The 21,140-nt window shown below is 40.3% G+C and overlaps 1 protein-coding gene and 1 long non-coding RNA gene across 15 annotated transcripts in view; one reads left to right on the top strand and one right to left on the bottom strand.

The window, feature by feature from the left end:
• LOC459477 (LIM and senescent cell antigen-like-containing domain protein 1) overlaps positions 1–19,116 on the top strand; it is a 155,165-nt gene extending 136,049 nt beyond the window's left edge. For 5 of the 14 annotated variants that reach the window (XM_024354510.3, XM_024354513.3, XM_024354512.3 and 2 more), the window contains exons 3-11: positions 2,662–2,728; positions 4,200–4,320; positions 4,757–4,906; positions 7,751–7,901; positions 8,479–8,571; positions 9,866–9,914; positions 12,566–12,641; positions 12,840–13,031; positions 15,754–19,116. In XM_024354510.3, the coding sequence (XP_024210278.1) occupies positions 2,662–2,728; positions 4,200–4,320; positions 4,757–4,906; positions 7,751–7,901; positions 8,479–8,571; positions 9,866–9,914; positions 12,566–12,641; positions 12,840–12,987 (855 nt within the window). In that variant the 3' untranslated portion in view covers positions 12,988–13,031; positions 15,754–19,116. The remainder of the gene's footprint in view (positions 1–2,661; positions 2,729–4,199; positions 4,321–4,756; positions 4,907–7,750; positions 7,902–8,478; positions 8,572–9,865; positions 9,915–12,565; positions 12,642–12,839; positions 13,032–15,753) is intronic. The other 9 variants (XM_024354511.3, XM_063789472.1, XM_063789471.1 and 6 more) reach the window with 2 other exon arrangements.
• On the bottom strand, positions 7,064–10,945 carry LOC129143248 (uncharacterized). The gene is made up of 2 exons (XR_008546507.2): positions 8,750–10,945; positions 7,064–7,155 (listed from the first exon to the last, which is right to left on the bottom strand). It is a non-coding gene; the product is annotated as an uncharacterized LOC129143248 (long non-coding RNA).
• Positions 19,117–21,140: the final 2,024 nt, after the last annotated feature.

Consider the following 21,140-nt stretch of genomic DNA (forward strand, 5'->3'; position numbering starts at 1 on the left):
TTTCAATACATGTATACATTGTGTAAAAATCAAATCAGGGTATTTAACGTATCCATCACCTTGTACATTTCTAATTTCTTTGTCGTAAGAACATATAAAATACCCCTTTTCTAGCTATTTTGAAATAGCTATTTTGAAATATTTTGAAATGCAATATATTATTAACCAAAGTCACTCTACTGTGCAATAGAACACTAGAACTTATTCGTCCTAACTGTAACTTGGTACCCATTGACCATCTTCTCCCCATCCCCTCCACTCCATTCTCCCCAGCCTCCAGCAACCTCTATTTTACTCTATTTCTATGAAATCAGCCTCTTTAGATTCCACATATGAGTGAGATCATGTAGTATTTGTCCTTCTATGCTTATTTCACTTAATGTAATGTCCTACAGGTTCATCCATGTCGCCACAGATGACAGGATCTCATTCTTTTTTATGGCCAAAGAGTACTCCGCTGGGTATATGTACCATATTTTTTTAATCCATTCATCCGCTGATGGAAAGTTAGGTTGCTTCCAAATCTTGGCTATTGTGAATAGTGCTGCAGTAAACATGAGAGTGCAGATATCTCTTCCACATACTGATTCCATTTCCTTTGGATATATTCCCAGTAGTGAGATTGCTGGATCATATGGTAGTTCCATTAATTACTGCTAAAAGCTAAACATCAGATTTTTATACATATAGATGGCATACATTCATCAGAAATATATCGTGCTTCATAAATACTTACACTTTTGGCTGCACATTATAATGTAGTATGGCATAGTATTGAGTAATAGCATATCAATTTATTCTCTTCTGTTAATAAACTTTAAAAACCAAATACATTAATCTGGGCAAGGTAGTGTGTGCCTGTAATCCCAGCTACTCAAGAGGCTGATGTAGAAGGATCACTTGAGCCCAAGCGTTCAAGACAAGCCTGAACAACATAGCAAGAACTAGTCTAAAAACAAAAAGATACATTAAATATATTACAGCTTATTCATTTGAATTAAAAAGTGAAAGCTGGACATAGTAGCTCACACCTGTAATCCCAGCACTTTGGGAGGCCAAAGGCGGGAGGATCACTTGAGGTCAGGAGTTCGAGACCAGCCTGGCCAACATGGTGAAACCCCATCTCTACTAAGAATACAAAAATTAGCTGGACGTGGTGGTGGGTGCCTGTAATCCCAGCTACTCAGGAGGCTGAGGCAGGAGAATCGCTTGAACCCAAGAGGCAGAGGTTACAGTGAGCCAAGACTGTACCACTGCACTCCAGACTGGGCATCAGAGCGAGACTCTGGGAAAAAAAAAAGTTATTTTTTCTAGGAGAAAATCTGCTTTGGTTGGTTCAACAGTAAGAACTGACTTTGCCAGTTAAGCTATGGTAGATATGTTCACTAAATTGGATGCACTAAATCTATAGCCATAATTTGAGGAAATTGAGTTGACAACTGATACATTAAAAATGGATATCATTAAAAATGGATTTTAATAATCAAACAGTGTATGACTTTTGGCATATAACTTGTAAGGAGCTCGAAGACTCAAGGGGAGACATTACTATAACATTTCTCACAAGTTAGTAATGTGAAAAAGGCTTCTTAGCATTTCTATATTTAAAAAAAAAAAGCAACACCCAAAATAGAAAATAGACCTAGAATTAATATTGAAGCTGAGTCTTATAGTGGAAAGCCATATTGATGCATGAGATACATGAAATAATTGTGGGAGGAAAGGGCAGCCCTACTCATTTCACTATCACTAAGATATGCTTTTCAAGTAAACAGATAGTATAAAAAATTAATATTTGTGTCTTGCTTGTCCTATACTAATCATTCTAATGATAATACAGAAGAAAATAAATGTTAACCTTTACAGCCTTATGGATTCAGAAAGCACATTTTAAAATTTCATGTTATATATATTTTTTAATTGCAGAAAAGTATGATAGGGTGATCAGTTAAAGACAAGTACAAAAATATACTAGGATAAAATTGGAGCACATAAAACGAAAACAGTTCAAGAAATGAAAGATGTAAAAATCTTGGCTGTTAAGAGAATGTTTTTTAATGGATTTTGGTCATTTTAAAATGTGCTAGGGCTGAGCGTACTGGCTCACGCCTGTGGTCCCAGTGCTTTGAGAGACTGAGGTAGGAGGATTGCTTTGGGCCAGGAGTCCAAGAACTAGCCTAGGCAACATAGCAAGACTCCCATTTAAAAAAATAATAAAATACAATGTGCTAGAATATTTGCCCTTTGTAAATATTTGAGGTTACAGTGAGAATTACAGATATCGACCTGAAAAATGTGGGAGGAGAGTTGTATGTATGTGCATATTTTCTGGAGGGAGAGGTGATCCATAGCTTTCATCAGATTCATTAAAGGCAGGGTATTTGAGCCAGAAAACAATTCAGCACAGTCAGAGGCCAGGTCACCAGTCCCTGTAGGTGTACTGTTCACTCTAGCCTCTACTTATTCCGTATGTCTTTCCTGTACCAACATGTAGATGTATGGATGGTGCAAAAGAGTATCTGCTTTTTAAAATCCCAGTAGAGTTATAAATTCTTAGAGTAGAACTCTTAGTTTAGAAACATCTTTCCTGTATATCTTCATCAAATATATTTCTCCTGTGATTGTTTCGTGTTTGTAAGTTGGTGGTACCCTCTCTTTCAGTTTGAAGGAAGAAAGTACTGTGAACATGACTTTCAGATGCTCTTTGCCCCTTGCTGTCATCAGTGTGGTAAGTTTTACTGCTAAATGTCAAGTAAAAAGTAAGTTTCCGGCCAGGCGCGGTGGCTCACACCTGTAATCCTAGCACTTTGGGAGGCGGAGGGAGGAGGATCACCTGAGGTCAGGAATTCGAGACCAGCCTGGCCAACGTAGGGAAACCCCGTCTCTACTAAAAATACAAAAATTAGCTGGGCATGGTGGCAGGTGCCGGTAATCCCAGTTATTCAAGAGGCTGAGGCAGGAGAATCGCTTGAACCCAGGGGGCAGAGGTTGCAGTGAGCTGAGAATGCACCACTTCACTCCAGCCTGGGCAACAGCAAAACTCCATCTTGGGGGGAAAAAAAAGTAAGTTTCCACATTACTTCAGTCATTTCACACTGGTGAAGTATCGATGGTAAAAATGGTTTTTAGTGCTCATTATGAATAACTGTTGGATACTTCATCACTCCTCTTCCCTATTGTTAACATAGAACAATCTGGAGGAGTATCAAAACCTAGAGATCATTGATTTTTAAGGACATTTAAGGTAGAGGTATTTTGGGATGAACTAGGACTCCTATCGGGTGGCGTTTGGGAGTGTTCTTTTCCTGTGTTAACACAACCTTTACCTACTTGCTTTTGGTTTTGCCCGGAAAGAGGCAGGGAAGGTATCAGTGAGGTGCTTCAGAAGCTTAGGGATGCTTAAGCGTTGCTTGCACGGCGCATAAGTGATGGACTTGCTTGCACGTTGGCCACTTCACTGGTTGCTAATACCTCTGCCAGGTTTCCAGAGATTGAAGAAACTGGGTAGAATGTTCTAAAGGTTTAATGAAAGAATAAATTAAGTATGGGTTATAAGAAACTGTGCTGTAGATTTCAGTTGTCTATGTTGACAATGACCAGAAATAACCAAAAGGCATTCAAGAGAGCCTAGTAGCTCGTTTGGAAAGGAAAGCTAGATTCAGAGATGACACAAAACAGCCCAAAAATGTGGCTGTTGAATCAAAAACAAAAATTCGATGAAATAAACTTTTTTTCTAATGTGCTTACTCTGGTAGACACATAAAAAGTTCTTCTACTGGCCACGTGTGGTGGCTCACGCCTATAATCCTAGCACTTTGGGAGGCCAAGATGGGCCGATCACCTGAGGTCGGGAATTCGACCAACATGGAGAAACCCCGTCTCTACTGAAAATACAAAATAGCCGGGCATGGTGGCAGGCGCCTGTAATCCCAGCTACTTGGGAGGCTGAGGCAGGAGAATCGCTTGAACCCGGGAGGCAGAGGTTGCAGTGAGTCGAGATGGTGCCATTGCACTCCAGCCTGGACAACAAGAGCGAAACTGTCTCAAAAAAAAAAAAAAAAAAGTTCCTCTATTGAGAAAGGCTTCAACGGTTTTTTTCCTCACTGTTTTTCCTTAATTGCTCTCTCAGTAAATAAAGTGCCATGCTTGTTACTTAGGATGTTACTTAGTAACATCCTTTGTGTGTTGCTTTCCCACAGGTGAATTCATCATTGGCCGAGTTATCAAAGCCATGAATAACAGCTGGCATCCGGAGTGCTTCCGCTGTGACCTCTGCCAGGAAGTTCTGGCAGATATCGGGTTTGTCAAGAATGCTGGGAGGTAGGTGGATTTTCATCCTTGTCAGATGTGGGTGGACAGTGTGACTGTGACAAGATCACGTGTATTCTCCATGTGGGATGTAAGGCAGTTCTGTAGGACACTGAATTGAGGGCATGGGAACTCAGACACTGCAGTGTGTTGACTGAGTGCTGCTGCTGGGAGTGGACCCTTGTGTTGCTGTTCACAGGGCATAACTGCTCCATGCATGGCTGAACTACCAATGGGGGATGTACCTAGATGGAGTTTCTTAAAAATCAGTCAGATATTAGGGTTGGAACACATTTTTCATGTGGCTTGATTCTGCCCCGTGAAGCACAGGAGTGATTTTTTTAAGAAATGGTTTGTTTAATTTCTTTTCAGAGATAAGGGAAGCATATTTCTTTTTAACCATTAGAAAGAACCTAAAATTTTAAATTTAAGTTTTGACTCTGTTTAGACACCTGTGTCGCCCCTGTCATAATCGTGAGAAAGCCAGAGGCCTTGGGAAATACATCTGCCAGAAATGCCATGCTATCATCGATGAGCAGCCTCTGATATTCAAGAACGACCCCTACCATCCAGACCATTTCAACTGCGCCAACTGCGGGTACTGGAATTGTTTCTTTTTTATTACACAAGCAGTGGGAATGAAAGATTACATTTATCTATATTTCTGTTACTCTAGCAAACCAAATTGTTTTTCTCCAATTTTTAGTCTAGAAAATTTTAAACCTATAGAAGAGTCAAGAGAATGATATAATGAAACCTGTATACCCTTAATTTCATTTCACCAGTTGACATTTTGCCATGCTTGTGTGTATACAGTCCACATTCTCGTTTCACCCTCCTATGTATGTGTGCACGTGTGCCTGTATACGCATACCTCTAAAATTTCTCATGAGTCCCAGTATGCGTCTCCTGAGAATAAGAGCATTTTCCTATGGAACCACGATACTTTTTGTAAATTTTTTTTTTGCCTTGAGACAGGGTCTCTCTCGCTCTATTGCCCAGGCTGAAGTGCAGTGGGCAATCATAGCTCACTGCAGCCTCACCCTCCTGGGCTCAAGCAGTCCTCCCACTTCAGCCTCCAGAGTAGCTGAGACCACAGGCACACACCACCCTTCCTGACTAATTTTTTTAAATTTTTTGTAGAGATGGAGCCTTGCTGCGTTGCCCAGGCTGGTCTCAAACTCCTGGGCTCAAGCAATCTACTCATCTCAGCCTCCCAAAGTGCTGGGGCTATAGGCATGAGCCACTGCACCTGGCCAGAACCACAATACTCTTATTATGCCTAAGAAAATTAGCAATAATCTTATAATATCAACTATCAGTCCATATTAAAAATATTCCCAGTAGCCCCAGAAATATTTGTCATCACTATGTTTTTCCAATCGAAGATCTAAAAACAAAAAAAGGTCTTATCTCTGTACATGCATAACTTTTACAGTTGTAATAATTAGGTATTATCTTAAAAGATGTTGTTATATTTATTTAATTTGGCTTGGTTTATATCTAAAAGAAATATATTTAATTTTTTGTCTTCAATAAGTTATGATAAATTGTTAGGCTATGAATTTTTCTCAGTTTGCTGCCTAGTATAAAAATTTAGTGGATAAAGATTCTTGGCCGGGCGTGGTGGCTCACGCCTGTAATCTCAGCACTTTGGGAGGCCGAGGCGGGCAGATCACGAGGTCAGGAGATCGAGACCATCCTGGCTAACACGGTGAAACCCCGTCTCTACTAAAAAATACAAAAAAAATTAGCCGGGCACGGTGGCGGGTGCCTATAGTCCCAGCTACTTGGGAGGCTGAGGCAGGAGAATGGCAGGAACCCGGAAGGCGGAGGTTGCAGTGAGCTGAGATTGCGCCACTGCACTTGAACCTGGGAGACAGAGCGAGACTCCATCTCAAAAATAAAAATAAAAAAATATTCTTTACCGTAGTTAATGTGAACTTACTTGCTAAATTATAGTAGGGATGGAGAAGAAACAGTAAGCCAAATACTAAGAAAACAGTTTGGGCCAGGTGCAGTGGCTCGCGCCTGTAATCCCAGCACTTTGGGAGGCCGAGGCGGGTGGATCACGAGGTCAGGAGATCGAGACCATCCTGGCTAACATGGTGAAACCCTATCTCTACTAAAAATAAAAAAATTAGCCAGGCGTGGTGGTGGGTGCCTGTAGTCCCAGCTACTCAGGAGGCTGAGGCAGGAGAATGGCGTGAACCTGGGAGGTGGAGCTTGCAGTGAGTGTGGATCGCGCCACTGCACTCCAGCCTGGGCAGCAAAGCAAGACTCGTCTCAAAAAAAAAAAAAAAGAGAAAGAAAGAAAACAGTTTGGTTGTATAAGTTCAGCCATCTCATCTTTTGTGATTGAATTATCAGTTTGTGCCTTATCTCGTTTTCTTGCCTGTCCTTCCTCTTGGGGATTCACCTCTGTCCACTTTTCATTAGCATCTCTCCTACAGAATTACATAAAAGGGATGAAATTCAAACAAGTCCGTTTGACTAATTGGGACCATCTCATACCAAATGTTTATTGATGCAGGAGACTGAAAATAATATTTAATTTGAGCATTTGGAGAAGGAAAATTCTGGGCATTTTGTTGTTTATGAAAATAAACCTATTAACCTATAACTCTTTTCAACAGCTTGTGACAATTTAAATAATTGTTAGTAAATGGAACTAGTCTCCCAACTTCTCAGTTTGCTTGGAAAGGTCGTGTGTTAGTCTATTTTATGGGCCTGTAACAGAATACCACAAACTGGGTAATTTGTAACCAACAGAAGTTTATTTGGCTCATGGTTCTGGAGGCTGGGAAGTCCAAGATCAAGGGGCTGGCGTCTGGTGAGGACCTTCTTCTGCATCATTACATAGCAGAGGGCATCACATGGTGGGGGAAGAGGAGGGGGGAAGGAAGAGAAGGAAGGAGGCTGAACTCGTCCTTTTATAAGGAACCCACCCCCTCAGTAACAGCGTTAATCCATCTGTGAGGGCAGAGCCTTCGTGATGTAATCACCCCTTAGAGGTCCTACCTCTCAACACCTCAGAATTGGGGATCATGAACTTTGGGGACACAGTCACACCATAGCAGGTAGTATTACTGAGTCTACCCTCAGCACTGTGATTATTCCCTGTAGCTTTTAAAGGAAGACAAATGGACTAAAATGTAATGTGATAATATAAGAAGGAAATTATGAATATGACTGGTGTGGTGGTATGTATCTGACCTAGTCTTGCATCTTATCCTTTTAAGATACAGATGTTTTGGTAGGAGTCTGAAACCTGTTCAGGCCTATTAATTCAGGTTATTCTGATCACCTCTAAAGGGGAAAAAAGAAATTTGCAGGGATTGTCATAGTAATATCTTTAAAAACCTTCTAAAAAGTGTGCTAGCCCCATCGGTTGGCCATTTTTCTCTCTTAGTATTAAGCTGTGTGTCTTTCTCACGGACAGGAAGGAGCTGACTGCCGATGCACGGGAGCTGAAAGGGGAGCTATACTGCCTGCCATGCCATGATAAAATGGGGGTCCCCATCTGTGGCGCTTGCCGACGGCCCATCGAAGGGCGCGTGGTGAACGCCATGGGCAAGCAGTGGCATGTGGAGGTGAGTTCTAAATGGCAAAGGGTAACCAATCCTTTCAAATCTCCATGATTAAGGGGTAACCAATACTTTCAAATCTCCCATGATTCAGGGGTAACCAGTACTTTCAAATCTTCATGATTCAGGTGTCCTGGCAAGATTAGGAGACTCTAAAGATTAAACGTGGACATTTTAAAGACAATTGACTTTGCTGACAGCTAAGAATATAGAATGTACACTGCTTTTGTGAATGTCTCAGTAATGATACAGGATGTGCACTTTTGCTCCTAAAGCCTTCTTGAAGCAGGAAGTGCCATGGTCTGTATCCAGCAGCAGCTCCTCCTTTATAGGTGCTACTGAGATGCTCACCTCTATTCTCTTTTTGGGCTATTTTAATAGGCTATGTCTTAAAGTAACCTTCAAAGACAGACACCTGAATTACAACTGCAGAAGTATTATATTATGGGGCCACCTATGGCCAAATGAAATGACTGTCTCAAACTTTCCTTCATCTTCTCTGAAAATAGGTTAACTCTGGTATTTACTTTATTAGATATAAAATATGGCAATTCAAAAATGACCTATAGCAATTTTTTTTCAGCATTTTGTTTGTGCCAAGTGTGAGAAACCCTTTCTTGGACATCGCCATTATGAGAGGAAAGGCCTGGCGTATTGTGAAACTCACTATAACCAGGTATTGACCTTAGTCACTGGATGCTAGATAGACTTTTATGAACCTAAGCTTATCAGTAGTTTAGCTACAAGGAAATCTCTTGGAAGATGTACATTGTTCAGTAGAGATTTGTTTTTAACTTTTTATTTGGGAAATAATTTCAGACTCAGAAGCTAACTATAAAATATACAAAGAATACCTGTATGTCTTTCATTCAAGTCCACAGTTTGCTTTATCATTTCCCAAGCTCAGTCTTCCTGTGTAAAACACATACTTACGTAAATATTATATACAAGTATGATGGCTGTTTCTAAAGCATTTGCCAATAAGTTCGTCATACTCCTTTACCCCTAAATACTTCAGTGTATATTTCCCAAGAATATGGAACTCTCTAACATAATTGTAGTTATCAATATTGATACCATACTTTAACCCATTTATTCCAGTTTTGTCGCTTGAGTCAATAATATCCTCACAGCATTTTTTCCACTCCCAGACTGGACCCAGCCTCTGGCTGTGATGTTTCTTTAGCCTTCTTAAATCTGGAACGTTTCCAGAGTCTTTTAAAATTTTTGATGACATTGACATTTTGGAGGGATGCAGAGGGCCCCTAACCCCTTTTTAATAGACTACTTTCCACTTGGGTTCACCTGGTGCTTCTCTGTGCTTAGATGAGGTTATACACAGCAGGTTGTGGCCTCATACAGTGGCAGGGCATCTTCTCAGAACCTTGCCCCTGGAGCATTTTATACCTCTCCTGCACTGGTGATCTCCCAGGCATGGTGCTGGCTGATAACATCACTGTGAATTACAATTTCCTTCCCTCCTTTGTAAGAAAGAAGCAATCTGTGGGCAATCATTTTATGACCACGGAAATGTCCTGTTCCTCATCAACCCGCCCTAGATTTCGCACCCCTTGATGATTCTTGTCTCTGCGCCAGCTGCAAACGACACTTCTCCAGCCCCATGCCCTCCATCCATAGTCTGGTCCTCAGCGCTCTGCCTGAGCAAGAACCCACCTCCTCTCCCGTCTATAGGTTTATTCATTTATCTATTTCTTATCCATATGGACTCACAGATTTCTATATTTTGCATCACTTATTTGGGTGTTCAAACTGTCATCCGGAAAGTTTTTCTTTTAATTGATGAGAGTGAATTACTTTCATTGTAAGAAGTAAAAACTTGTCAAAGAACTTTTACTAATTTTCTCTAGTAGTGATAAATCCTCAATTTAGATAGCCAGCTATTTTTAAATGTTCAATGTTCTAAAAATTCTAACACATCTTGAACTTCGACCACCTTTTTTTATTTTCAGCTATTTGGTGATGTTTGCTTCCACTGCAATCGTGTTATAGAAGGTGATGGTAAGTATCTGTGTGAGTTTTAGATTGGTGCCACTTTGACACAAAAACACTTGGGTAATGTGGAAATTCAGGTTGGTGATTGCTATGGTTTGAAATGTGATCGTTATCGTTACTTTTTCTCTATCTTTGGCGTATTTTCCAAGTAATCTGTAGCAGTAAGATGATAATATCAAAGAGTTGGATTTGTTACTGATTTATGACACTACTTTCGGCCACTGCTGCAGTGTTGTATGCCAGCAATCATGGGAACTGTCCCTGGTGGACCCTAAGACCTGTTTCTGTGTCCAGTTTCAGGAAGCTCTAGAACAACGTTTATTAGGAAGAGTTTAATCTGCTATCGCAGTTAGGAAGAGGCACTTTAACCTGCACATGCTAAAAGCTGGCAGTTATCAGCAAGCATATCTAGGACTTACCACCCTTGTACTGTGGAAATTAGGCTGGGCTGATTGATTGGAACAGAAAGGAAGCAGCTGTGTTTGCTAAGACTCGCTAACACACTTCTGCCAGAGACTTCCTGGCAAAGTTTTGAACGATACTGTTTTCAGCATGATTCATGGCTCCCTGCAGACATCACCTAATTCAGGAAATACTTTTGAAACATTGTTCATGTGCAGTTTGTGAAAACAATCCAGGAAAACAATCTTTAGTGCCATTGAAAATAAAACTTACCTCCCTCCTGTGTGAAATAGATGCCAGGTGAAAGAAGCTGCAAAGGAAACTGTCTTCTTATCATCAGCTCTGGAAAAAAGACTCCTACAGGGGCAAATAAGTTAATGTCTGGATTTTTGAAAATTATTTACCTAGTTCATATTTCCATGTTGGGCCAACAGCAGTAGGGACAGAAACAGCAAGCTCACCTAAACAACATGATGCATGGACAGTTGCCACATGTGCCCAGGCCAAGGGGGCACAGTTGCTGGTGTAAGACATGGCACACATCATTTATAACTTCACAGGATACTTAAGGATGGGGGAAGATTAAAGTCAGCCCTCCATATCCAGGGGCTGGATCCAAACATCCGTGGATTCAACCAACTATGGATCAAAAATATTTAGAGAAAAATAACAATATAACAGTACAAATAGTACAGTATAATGACTATTTACATATCATTTACATTGTACTAAGCATTATAATTAACCTAGAGATGATCTAAAGTATACGAGATGGGACCAGGCTCAGTGGCTCACCCCTGTAATCCCAACACTTTGGGAGGCCGAGGCGGGCAGATCAACTGAGGTCAAGAGTTCAAGACCAGTCTGGCCAACATGGTGAAACCCCATCTCTACTAAAAATACAAAAACTTGGCTGGGTGTGGTGGTGCATGCCTATAATCCCAGCTACTCGGGAGGCTGAGACAGGAGAATCACCTGAACCCGGGAGGCAGAGGTTGCTGTGAGCCAAGATCACACCATTGCACTCCAGCCTGGGCGACAAGAGCAAAACTTCGTCTCAAAAATAAATAAATAAATGTATACAAGACAATGTACATAGGTTTATGCATTTTATATCAGGGACTTGAGTGTCTGAGATTTTGGTATCCTCACAGCATCCTAGAAACAGTATCCTGCACATACTGAGCAACAACTGTATACATAAAGGTTGAGGGCCGGGTGTGGTGGCTTATACCTGTAATCCCAGCACTTAAGGAGGCTGAGACAGGAGAATTTCTTGAGGCCAGGAGTTCGATACCAGCCTGGGCAACATAGCAAGACCTCCATCTGTACAAAATAAAAATAAAAAATTAGCGAGATGTGGTAGCACACACCTATGGTCCCAGCTACACAGGAGAACGAGATGAGAAGATTGCTTGAGCCCAGGAGTTCGAGCTGTGATCACACCACTGCAATACAGCCTGGACAACAGAGCAAGACCCTGTCTGAAAAACAAAAGAAAAGAAGCTCTCAAGAAAGAGGTTCTTGGCTGGGCATGGTGGCTCATGCCTATAATCTCAGCATTTTGGGAGACCGAGGCAGGTAGATTGCTTGAGCCCAGGAGTTCAAGACCGTCCTGGGAAACATGGCAAGACCGTGTCTCTATAAAAAATACAAAAATTAGCCAGGTACAGGCCGGGCGCAGTGGCTCACGCTTGTAATCCCAGCACTTTGGGAGGCCAAGACGGGCGGATCACAAGGTCAAGAGATTGAGACCATCTTGGCCAACATGGTGAAATCCCATCTCTATTAAATACAAAAATTAGCTGGGCATGGTGGCACGCGCCTGTAGTCCCAGCTACTCGGGAAAATGAGGCAGAAGAATCGCTTGAACCCAGGAGGCGGAGGTTGCAGTGAGCCGTGATTGCGCCACTGCACTCCAGCCTGGCAACAGAGCGAGACTCCGTCTCAAAAAAAAAAAAATTAGCCAGGTGTAGTGGCATGCACCTGTAGTCCCAGCTACTCAGGAGGCTGAGGTGGGAGGATCACTTGAGCCTGGGAGGTTGGGGCTACAGTGAGCCAAGATTGTGCCACTGTACTCCAGCCTGGGCTATAGAGCAAGACCCTGTCTCATTTTTAAAAAAAAGGTTCTTGAGAACCTCCACCAAGTGCCACAGACACAGTCGTAGTTCTGTTTTAGAGTTGAAATTCTAAGCTGCCCTGCTCCCCATACTGATGTATTTCCATGTGACCAGATCTCTTTCCTCTTTCTCCAGTGGTCTCTGCTCTTAATAAGGCCTGGTGTGTGAACTGCTTTGCCTGTTCTACCTGCAACACTAAATTAACACTCAAGTAAGTGTACGGTTTTGTCCAGTGTGAATCCTAAGACTGAAAACTTTGGGGAGACACTTAAAAAAATTCCTAGAATTTAGAAAAAGAGAATTATTTGATTTCTTATTTCCTCTTTCTGTTCAGGCCTTCTGAAAGTAAAGGTTCTTCCTTTAATTGTTCCCTGTTCTTTCTTCTATTCCTTCTTTGTCCTACTCAAAGGGATAAGTTTGTTGAAATTGACCTAAAGCCAGTCTGCAAACACTGTTATGAGAAAATGCCAGAAGAATTTAAGAGGCGACTTGCCAAACGGGAGAGAGAAGCAAAGGATAAGGACAAGCAGAAAAAGAAAAAGCCAGTCTGTTTGTAAACTTTTCTATCCCTGTGTCATCATTTTCACTGCTTTCTCCTTTGGTTAGTCCTTTGGAATATGTTTTTGTTCTGTTTCTGTCTTTTGCTTTCTTCCCCCCTTGCAACTTTTGGGCATGTATTTGTAGTCATCAGAGATTGAAATACAAGTATTTGTCCTATGTAGAATTGGTCCTTTTGCATAACTGCTAAAATTACAAAAATTAAATGAATACACTCCATACTTAATACAGTTTTGTGGTCATGTATTTCACTTACTCTGTAGACTCACTCACCTCATTTTTTAAACACCATATAGTATACATTTCTTTCATTTTTTTTTTAATGGATTTAAAGGGAAGAATTCTAATCTCTTAATAGACCCTGGAAAACGTTTTAAAGGATTTTTGTCTGATTAACTGTAGCTTTTAAAATCCTGGTTTTTGGTTTCCTTGCCACGATCATTTAATTGATAAATTATAAGTGTTGTTTGATATTTTTAAAAATGCATATATTCTAAGTTATGTATTAAATTATTTCAGCATGGCGGGGCATGGTGGCTCACGCCTGTAATCCCAGCACTTTAGGAAGGCAGAGTGGAAGGATTGCCTGAGCCCAGGATTTTGAGACCAGCCTGGACTACATGCCTAGACCCCATCCGTCAAAAAAAAAAAAAACAAATTAGCCAGGCGTGGTGGCCCATACCTATAGTCCCAGCTACTCAGGAGGCTGAGGCTGCTGCAGTGAGCCATGACTGCCACTGCACTCCAGCTTGGGCGACAGAGTGAGACTCTGACTCAAAAAAAAAAAAATCTTTCAGCATGTTTCATATCTAAGCAAAGTCCATCTGATTTACGTAAGACATCTTCTTCTGTGATGTTCGAATGTGCATTCATAGAATACCCATATGCTACTGTTTATGAATTCATTTCCTCAATGTCTTCAAACTCTTTTTTTATTCCTGATTTTTATGAGAAGTATTTCAATCTTTGAAATTCTCTTGAATTACCAGCATGATTGTTCCAGTTTTCCCTCATAGTTACCATTGTGTTTGGAGCTCTAAAAATATTTTGTTCCAGTTTACATGTTTCCTTCTATAAAGAGGAATTAAATGTAAATGTAAGATTAAAACAATGAGGCCGGGCATGGTGGCTCACGCCTGTGATCCCAGCACTTTGAGATGCCAAGGCAGCAGATCACTTGAGATCAGCCTGGGCAACGTGGTGAAGCCCCGTCTCTACTAAAAATACAAAAAAATTAGCCAGGCATGGTGGCGGGTGCCTGTAATCCCAGCTACTCGCGAGGCTGAGACAGGAGAATCGCTTGAACCTGAGAGGCGGAGGTTGCAGTGAGCCGAGATCGTGCCACTGCATTCCACCCTGGGCGACAGAGTGAGACTCTGTCTCAAAATAAAATAAAATAAAAAAGATTAAAACTAGAAAGCTTGCTAAGGTAGTCTGTCTGAAAACAGGAATAATTTTTTTCTTTTATCAAAAAAATGGCAGTTTTAATAGCTTTTGCTCTAAGATGACCTTGGGAGAAAAGCCGTAAAGTAATTCCCAGTGTAGTGTTTTAAAATAGAAGATTTTTCATTTTAGATATGTGTTTAGGAATTTCCTTTGTTACTAACATTGTCCTTTAAAATGATCTTGAAGCAAAGTCTAGTTTAATATAATGTTTAAATGCAGTAAAAATATCAGCAGATTTTATAATTTTTGTCATAGATAGCAATATACCACTAGATTTATTTCACAAATGCTACCTGAATATAATTTCACAGACAGTGAACAAGTTACCAAGTGGTATATTTACTCAATTCAAAATTAAACACTCTGGATTTCAACAGTAATAAGCTCCTGTAATTACCTGTTGGAAATGCATTACAGATGATCAGGAGGCTATCTGAAAAGTTGTCTTCTCCAGGACCATTTTAAAAATAAATTGATAATGTGTGTTGCTCTAGCTTTTCAAAAGAATAGTTGAGTTCTTCAAATAGCTACAACTTACAATGCAACCACAGGTGATCTGGTTACATTTATGTTAAGAGTGATTAAAAACTTTCTTCCAACCTTTCTGTCAGATAACCAAAATAACCCCTTATAATTTAAAATTAATTAAACCTCACGGCTACCTAATTTAAAGTACTAAGTAAGATCATATTGCCTCCAATAAAGAAATCATTCACATTATAAAAATATGATTCTTTCCTTTAGATAAATTTATCTTTAAGGTATTCTAAAATGTGATTGCCATCCTAGGCAATACGGCAGGACCCTGTCTCTACAAAAAAAAATTTTTAAGTTAGCCAGGCGTAGTAGTATGCACTTGTGTCCCAGCTATTCAGGAGGCTGAGGTGGGAGGATGGCTTGAGTCCAGGAGTTGGAGGCTGCAGGGAGCTGTGATCACCACTGCACTCCAGCCTGAGTGACAGTCGAGGCTCTGTTTCCAAAAAAAAAAAAAAAAAAGTGATTGACTGTACTTAAGTAAATTATATTTACATTAGATTTCCTGTTTACTTAGTACTGAATAAAATGTAATCTACAGTCTACATTACACAGATGGATGTATAGAACCAATTTATAAGGACTTTTTTTTAAATGATACTGAATTTTTATATATATATCACAATAAGAATTGAGGTTAGAATTATGGTTTTTTTACTAACATGAATATAATATCATCACCTAGTTGCCTTCGTTTAGTTCAGTACAATTACTTCACATCATTTATATATCTTTGTTGAATATGTTTCCACTAACTTCTTTTTTTATATAATTTTTATCTTTAGGAATAAGTTTGTGGAGTTTGACATGAAGCCAGTCTGTAAGAAGTGCTATGAGAAATTTCCACTGGAGCTGAAGAAAAGACTTAAGAAACTAGCTGAGACCTTAGGAAGGAAATAAGTTCCTTTATTTTTTCTTTTCTATGCAAGATAAGAGATTACCAACATTACTTGTCTTGATCTACCCATATTTAAAGCTATATCTCAAAGCAGTTGAGAGAGAAGAGGACCTATATGAATGGTTTTATGTCATTTTTTTAATTAAAAAAGAAAAATTCATATAATCGTGTTTAAAACACAAATGAAGTCAGTATTTGCCTTTGTTAACCCTTATCCATTTGTTGACATGTAGACTGTTTACAAAAAAAAAACACATGGTTAAATGTTAAATTTTAATTAAGGCCCCCAAAAATTAAATATAACTTTTTAAAATGAAAGGAGTCACCTTTTACATGACTCAGGTGAAAAAACAGTATAAACATTAATTTACTTTGTGTTCAAAAGAAAATTCCAACTGCTGTTGGGGAAGGACACAGAAAAGAAAAATAACCACCCAAGAAAAACAAAAACAAGAAAAACAAATCTTATACAATCTTAGTATATTTATCAAACTAGTAGCTAGAAAGTGAATATGCACATTACTAAGACAAAAAACAAGTGTAATTCAGAACTACTTGATTTTTTTTAGTTAAATGCAGTAATTATTATGCTTAGTTTTATAACCTGCTCTCCTTGTGAATTCTTCCTTCAAATGATTACTTAACGCAGTAGTAATAGCTAGCTAGTAGGATGTCCTTTAAATTTTTGTGCAAAAAAAATTTATACCAGGTATTTGGAAATATACTTTACAATATTGGAAAATGAAGTATTTTTAATGTATTACAGCAATTATGTTTCTAAGCTTAATGTTAAGCATGTAGTCTTAGAATAGGACATGAAATTAAATTGTATGTAGCTTGGAATATATTGCTTCAGAAAACTGAATGTGTATGTCGGTCATATTGCCTTTATAACCATGCTAATATCTATGCTTTATACATACTCAAACTTGCCTTGCCTTAAAAAAATACATACTACATACTTAAATCAGGAATTCTAGCCATCTCACAGAATACCAACTAAAACTAAGTGCATTGAGATCTGAGATTGGTAAACCCAGATTCATTTACCACAGCTGTAATTAAGTTTTTAGAAACTCTATTCTCTTCTTTTTGGGGAAATCCATTGAAGTTAATTTCTGTTATCTTATTAGAAGAAAATGATGTTGATATGTGTTTCAGATTTTCCATTTCAAATCTTATAATTAATTTGATTTATTTACTATAAGTAGGAGGTATAAATGACACTCTTAAATTGGAAGGAGGGGTGTTTTAGTGTCTGTTTTAGGTCAAAATTAGTGATTTTATTTTTATCAAAAGTTTTATCCTGAAGTTTCAGGACCACTCTTCCTTAATAAACTTGTTAATGGAAAGCGAGCTTTATGAACATTTAAAAATGTTGCTGCTGCTTTGTTACTTAAAAAGAAAGTTGCCAAGAGAGACTTCTTAGGGAAAATATTTGGGGTTTTTTTTCCAAAAATTGCTGAAATATTGTTTTGCCATTTTTAAAAAGTCTCAGGTTATTACCACTCTGCCATTAAATATTTGTATGCCTGCATTTTTAAAAATTCTGTGCATGTACTTTATGGAGTACATTTTATTTTTGTTTTCAGATACCCTACAACCATTTTTTTTTAGTAATCTTTTAGAATTAAAATTATCATAAATGATTGAAAATAATCATCACATAGTTTAAGATTGTATATGTTCAGTGGTTTAAAACAATCTTTGCATTTGACAGTAAGAATCAAAGTCCCTTCAGTGTGCCTTTGTCAGCTAATATGTGACCAGCAATGACAACCTTGGGAGTATTTATTAAATATTATGCTATGAATATAGGCAACATAGGACAGGGTTTGCAGTATAGCGTCTTGATGCTAAATTCTCATATACCTCTACACGAGAAATATGGAGGAGAAAAACAAGCATTTACATATATTCTTCGTCACTTTGAAGATGCATGGCCTGAACTCGACTGTTTGTGTTTGTTTACATATCAGGCATAGCCAGGCATCTCCTGCAGCCAGAGGTTCCATTGCTGTCTTTGCTCAGTCCTCTTTTAAAATATGAATTAGTGGACAGGCACGGTGCCTCACACCTGTAATCCCAGCACTTTGGGAGGTCGAGGCAGGTGGATCACGAGGTCAGGAGATCAAGACCATCCTGGCTACCACTGAAACCCCATCTCTACTACAAAAAAATTAGCCAGGCGTGGTGGCGGGCACCTGCAGTCCCAGCTACTCGGGAGGCTGAGGCAGGAGAATGGTGGGAACCCGGGAGGCAGAGCTTGCAGTGAGCCAAGATCGCACCACTGCACTCCCGCCTGGGCAACAGAGCAAGACTCTGTCTCAAAAAAAATAAATAAATTATGAATGAGTATTTTCTAGAAATTCAACTTGCTAAGCCTGTAATACTTAAGGGTAGTTTATCTAGATACAGTACTTTCTTCCCTGATAAGTAGTATCATTGGAGCCCTTAGGTATAGGAGAAGAGGAAGAAGTTTAAAAAGTGTAAGTGGGCCGGGCGTGGTGGCTCATGCCTGTAATCCCAGCACTTTGGGAGGCCGAGGGGGGCGGATCACGAGGTCAGGAGATTCCATACTATCCTGGCTAACAAGGTGAAACCCCGTCTCTACTAAAAATACAAAAAAAAACATTAGCCAGGCGTGGTGGCAGGCGCTTGTAGTCCCAGCTACTCGGGAGGCTGAGGTAGGAGAATGGCTTGAACCCAGGAGGTGGAGCTTGCAGTGAGCCGAGATCGCGCCACTGCACTCCAGCCTGGGCGACAGAGCAAGACTCCGTCTCAAAAAAAAAAAAAAAAAGTGTAAGTGGATTAAAAGAGAAACTTGGTCTAGTTCATAATATTTTTAATAGGGCTTTCCCTGGCTGCTGGAAAACTTAGGCCAGTAAGCATCTCTTTGTTTAAAGTCCTACAAGACAATTTGAAATAATTCATTGCCAAAATTCTAAGTACTGTTTTTCTTAGCAAGTGTAATATAATCGGGAAAAATGGGTACAAGTAGAACATTCTTTGGATCATATTCAAAGCCTTATTAGCACTGCACCTGAATAATAGGTCATTTTGCCTCACTCATTTGCCAAAGTAGCCATTTCTAAGTTAAGGAAGTTTTTAGGTAGGCTCATAGCCTTGTATTTCGTTTTAGAGTGTAAGCTCAATGGCAGGGATACTATATCGGTAATTGTGTTTTCATATAGCAACCACCACAGTATATTCTTGGTGCTTAATAAATGTTTATAATTGTTAACAATAACCTGTTGTATATTGTTTATTTTGAATGGTATATATATGAAATACATATGAAAATTGAAGTATTCATGAATATATAATAGAAACAAGTAAATGAATAAAATGACCTGGTTACTATAGATAAGCCAAATTTTGAACCATCTAGAACAATGGTGTAGTCTTCCCTCTACTCAATGTAAATGCTGGGTTTTTAAATTATTATTATTCTTAAGAAAGGAGATACAGGCCAGGCACAGTGGCTCACACCTGTAATCCCAGCACTTTGGGAGGCCGAGGCCAGTGGATCACTTGAGGTCAGGAGTTTGAGACCAGCCTGGCCAACACAGTGAAACCTCATCTCTATTAAAAATACAAAAATTAATAGGGCGTGGTGGTGTGCACCTGTAGTCCCAGCTACTTGGGAGGCTGAGGCAGTAGAATCACTTGAATCCAGGGGGCAGAGGTTGCAGTGCAATGGTGTGCTGGGATTACAGGCAATGAGCCACTGTGCCCTGCCCTCAGCTGGAGTGCAATGGTGCAATTAAGTTCTTTCTTTTCCAACTCAAAATTTGTCTGCATCTTTACCCAAATATCCAGATCTGATACTCTAGGCTTGGGCTAATATAGTGGGGTGGAGGAGGCTTGGGTTAAGGTTTAGAGTTCCAAGGGCTGAACCGGAATAAATGGTGTATTTATCAAGGGAAGAGCAAGGCAAAACCAGCAAGTCCAAACCATGGAGGCCTCAACCGAGGTGAGGGGAAAAGTTAGGGAGCCTTAGGAAAGCTCTGAGGAGGGACCCCAATGAGGCAGACGGTAGTTAGGGTATGAGGTTTGTGAGATCAGGACTGGAATTGCTGCAAGAGACCCTATGATTGGGTGGCAGCAGCACGTTGTGGAGATGAGCCTGCTTCCTCAGCCTCTTCCTCTTGTCAGAACCCTTTGCCTCTCCCTACACACGCACACACACATGCATGCACCATGCTACAGAAACCTTTCTCAGTCTTGCCATTCTCTCAAATTATGCGTTGGTCTTCCCTTCATCTTCAGATTCTTTAAAGAGTAATCAAAGTTCCCACTTCTAGCATGATGAAGTGAGGAGGTCAACAAATCTTTCCAAAATGTAACTGTATAGCTGGACAAACCATTTAGCATTCTGTTACTTTACCAAAGGCACAGCACAAATGGGGATGTGTTTAAGAATGAAAGCTGGCCAGGCGCGGTGGCTCACGCCTGTAACCCCAGCACTTTTGGGAGGCTGAAGCAGAAGGACCACTTGAGCTCAGGAGTTCAAAAACAGCCTGGGCAACTTGGTAAGACCCCCGTCTCTACAAAAAAAAAAAAAATCAAAAAAGTCATGGTGTTGCACACTTGTGGTCCCAGCTACATGGGAGGCTAAGGCGGGAGAATCATTTGAGCCCAGGAGATTGAGGCTGCAGTGAGCTGTGATCACACCACTGCACTCCAACCTGGGCAACAGAGTGAGACAGATCCTGTCTCAAAAAAAAAAGAAAGCCTTGGATAAGACCAGCCTGTGTCCGTGGCATCTTTGCCCAGGCTGCTACCCCCATTTACCCCAGCTGTTGATAACACACACAGCGGCCCCCAGCAGGGCAGCCTGTGGAAATAAGCTCCCCTGCCACCTCGCTGCAGGGGCTGGAGGCAAGAGTGAGGAAGGTTTTGATTTGCAGCATGGCTAGTTAAGGTGGTGATATCAGTGACCAGGAGGAAGAAAGGCCACTGACTCCTAGCCCGAGGCTCTGGGCCTTTGGAGACGAGCAAATGATCTGCAGATTAGTCATGGATGTAAGAGGGAGCTCAGTAAACTCTTCACACTACCCTAATGGACTGAAGGCTCATAGCTGGCAGAGACTAGAGCAAGCCCAAGCCATGTCCATATGCCCAGGGCACACAGCCTGTGTGTGTGCCGGTGCCAGTGTTAGGAAGTAAAAGCCGGAACACCCTTGCAAATGGCCCGGGGCGTGCCTCCTCCCCATTGCACATAGATCCAGCAGCAGATGGTGGAAACCGTATTGGCTTTAACTGATGTTT

Source organism: Pan troglodytes, chromosome 12 (genome assembly GCF_028858775.2).
Source record: "Pan troglodytes isolate AG18354 chromosome 12, NHGRI_mPanTro3-v2.0_pri, whole genome shotgun sequence".
NCBI lineage: Eukaryota > Metazoa > Chordata > Mammalia > Primates > Hominidae > Pan > Pan troglodytes.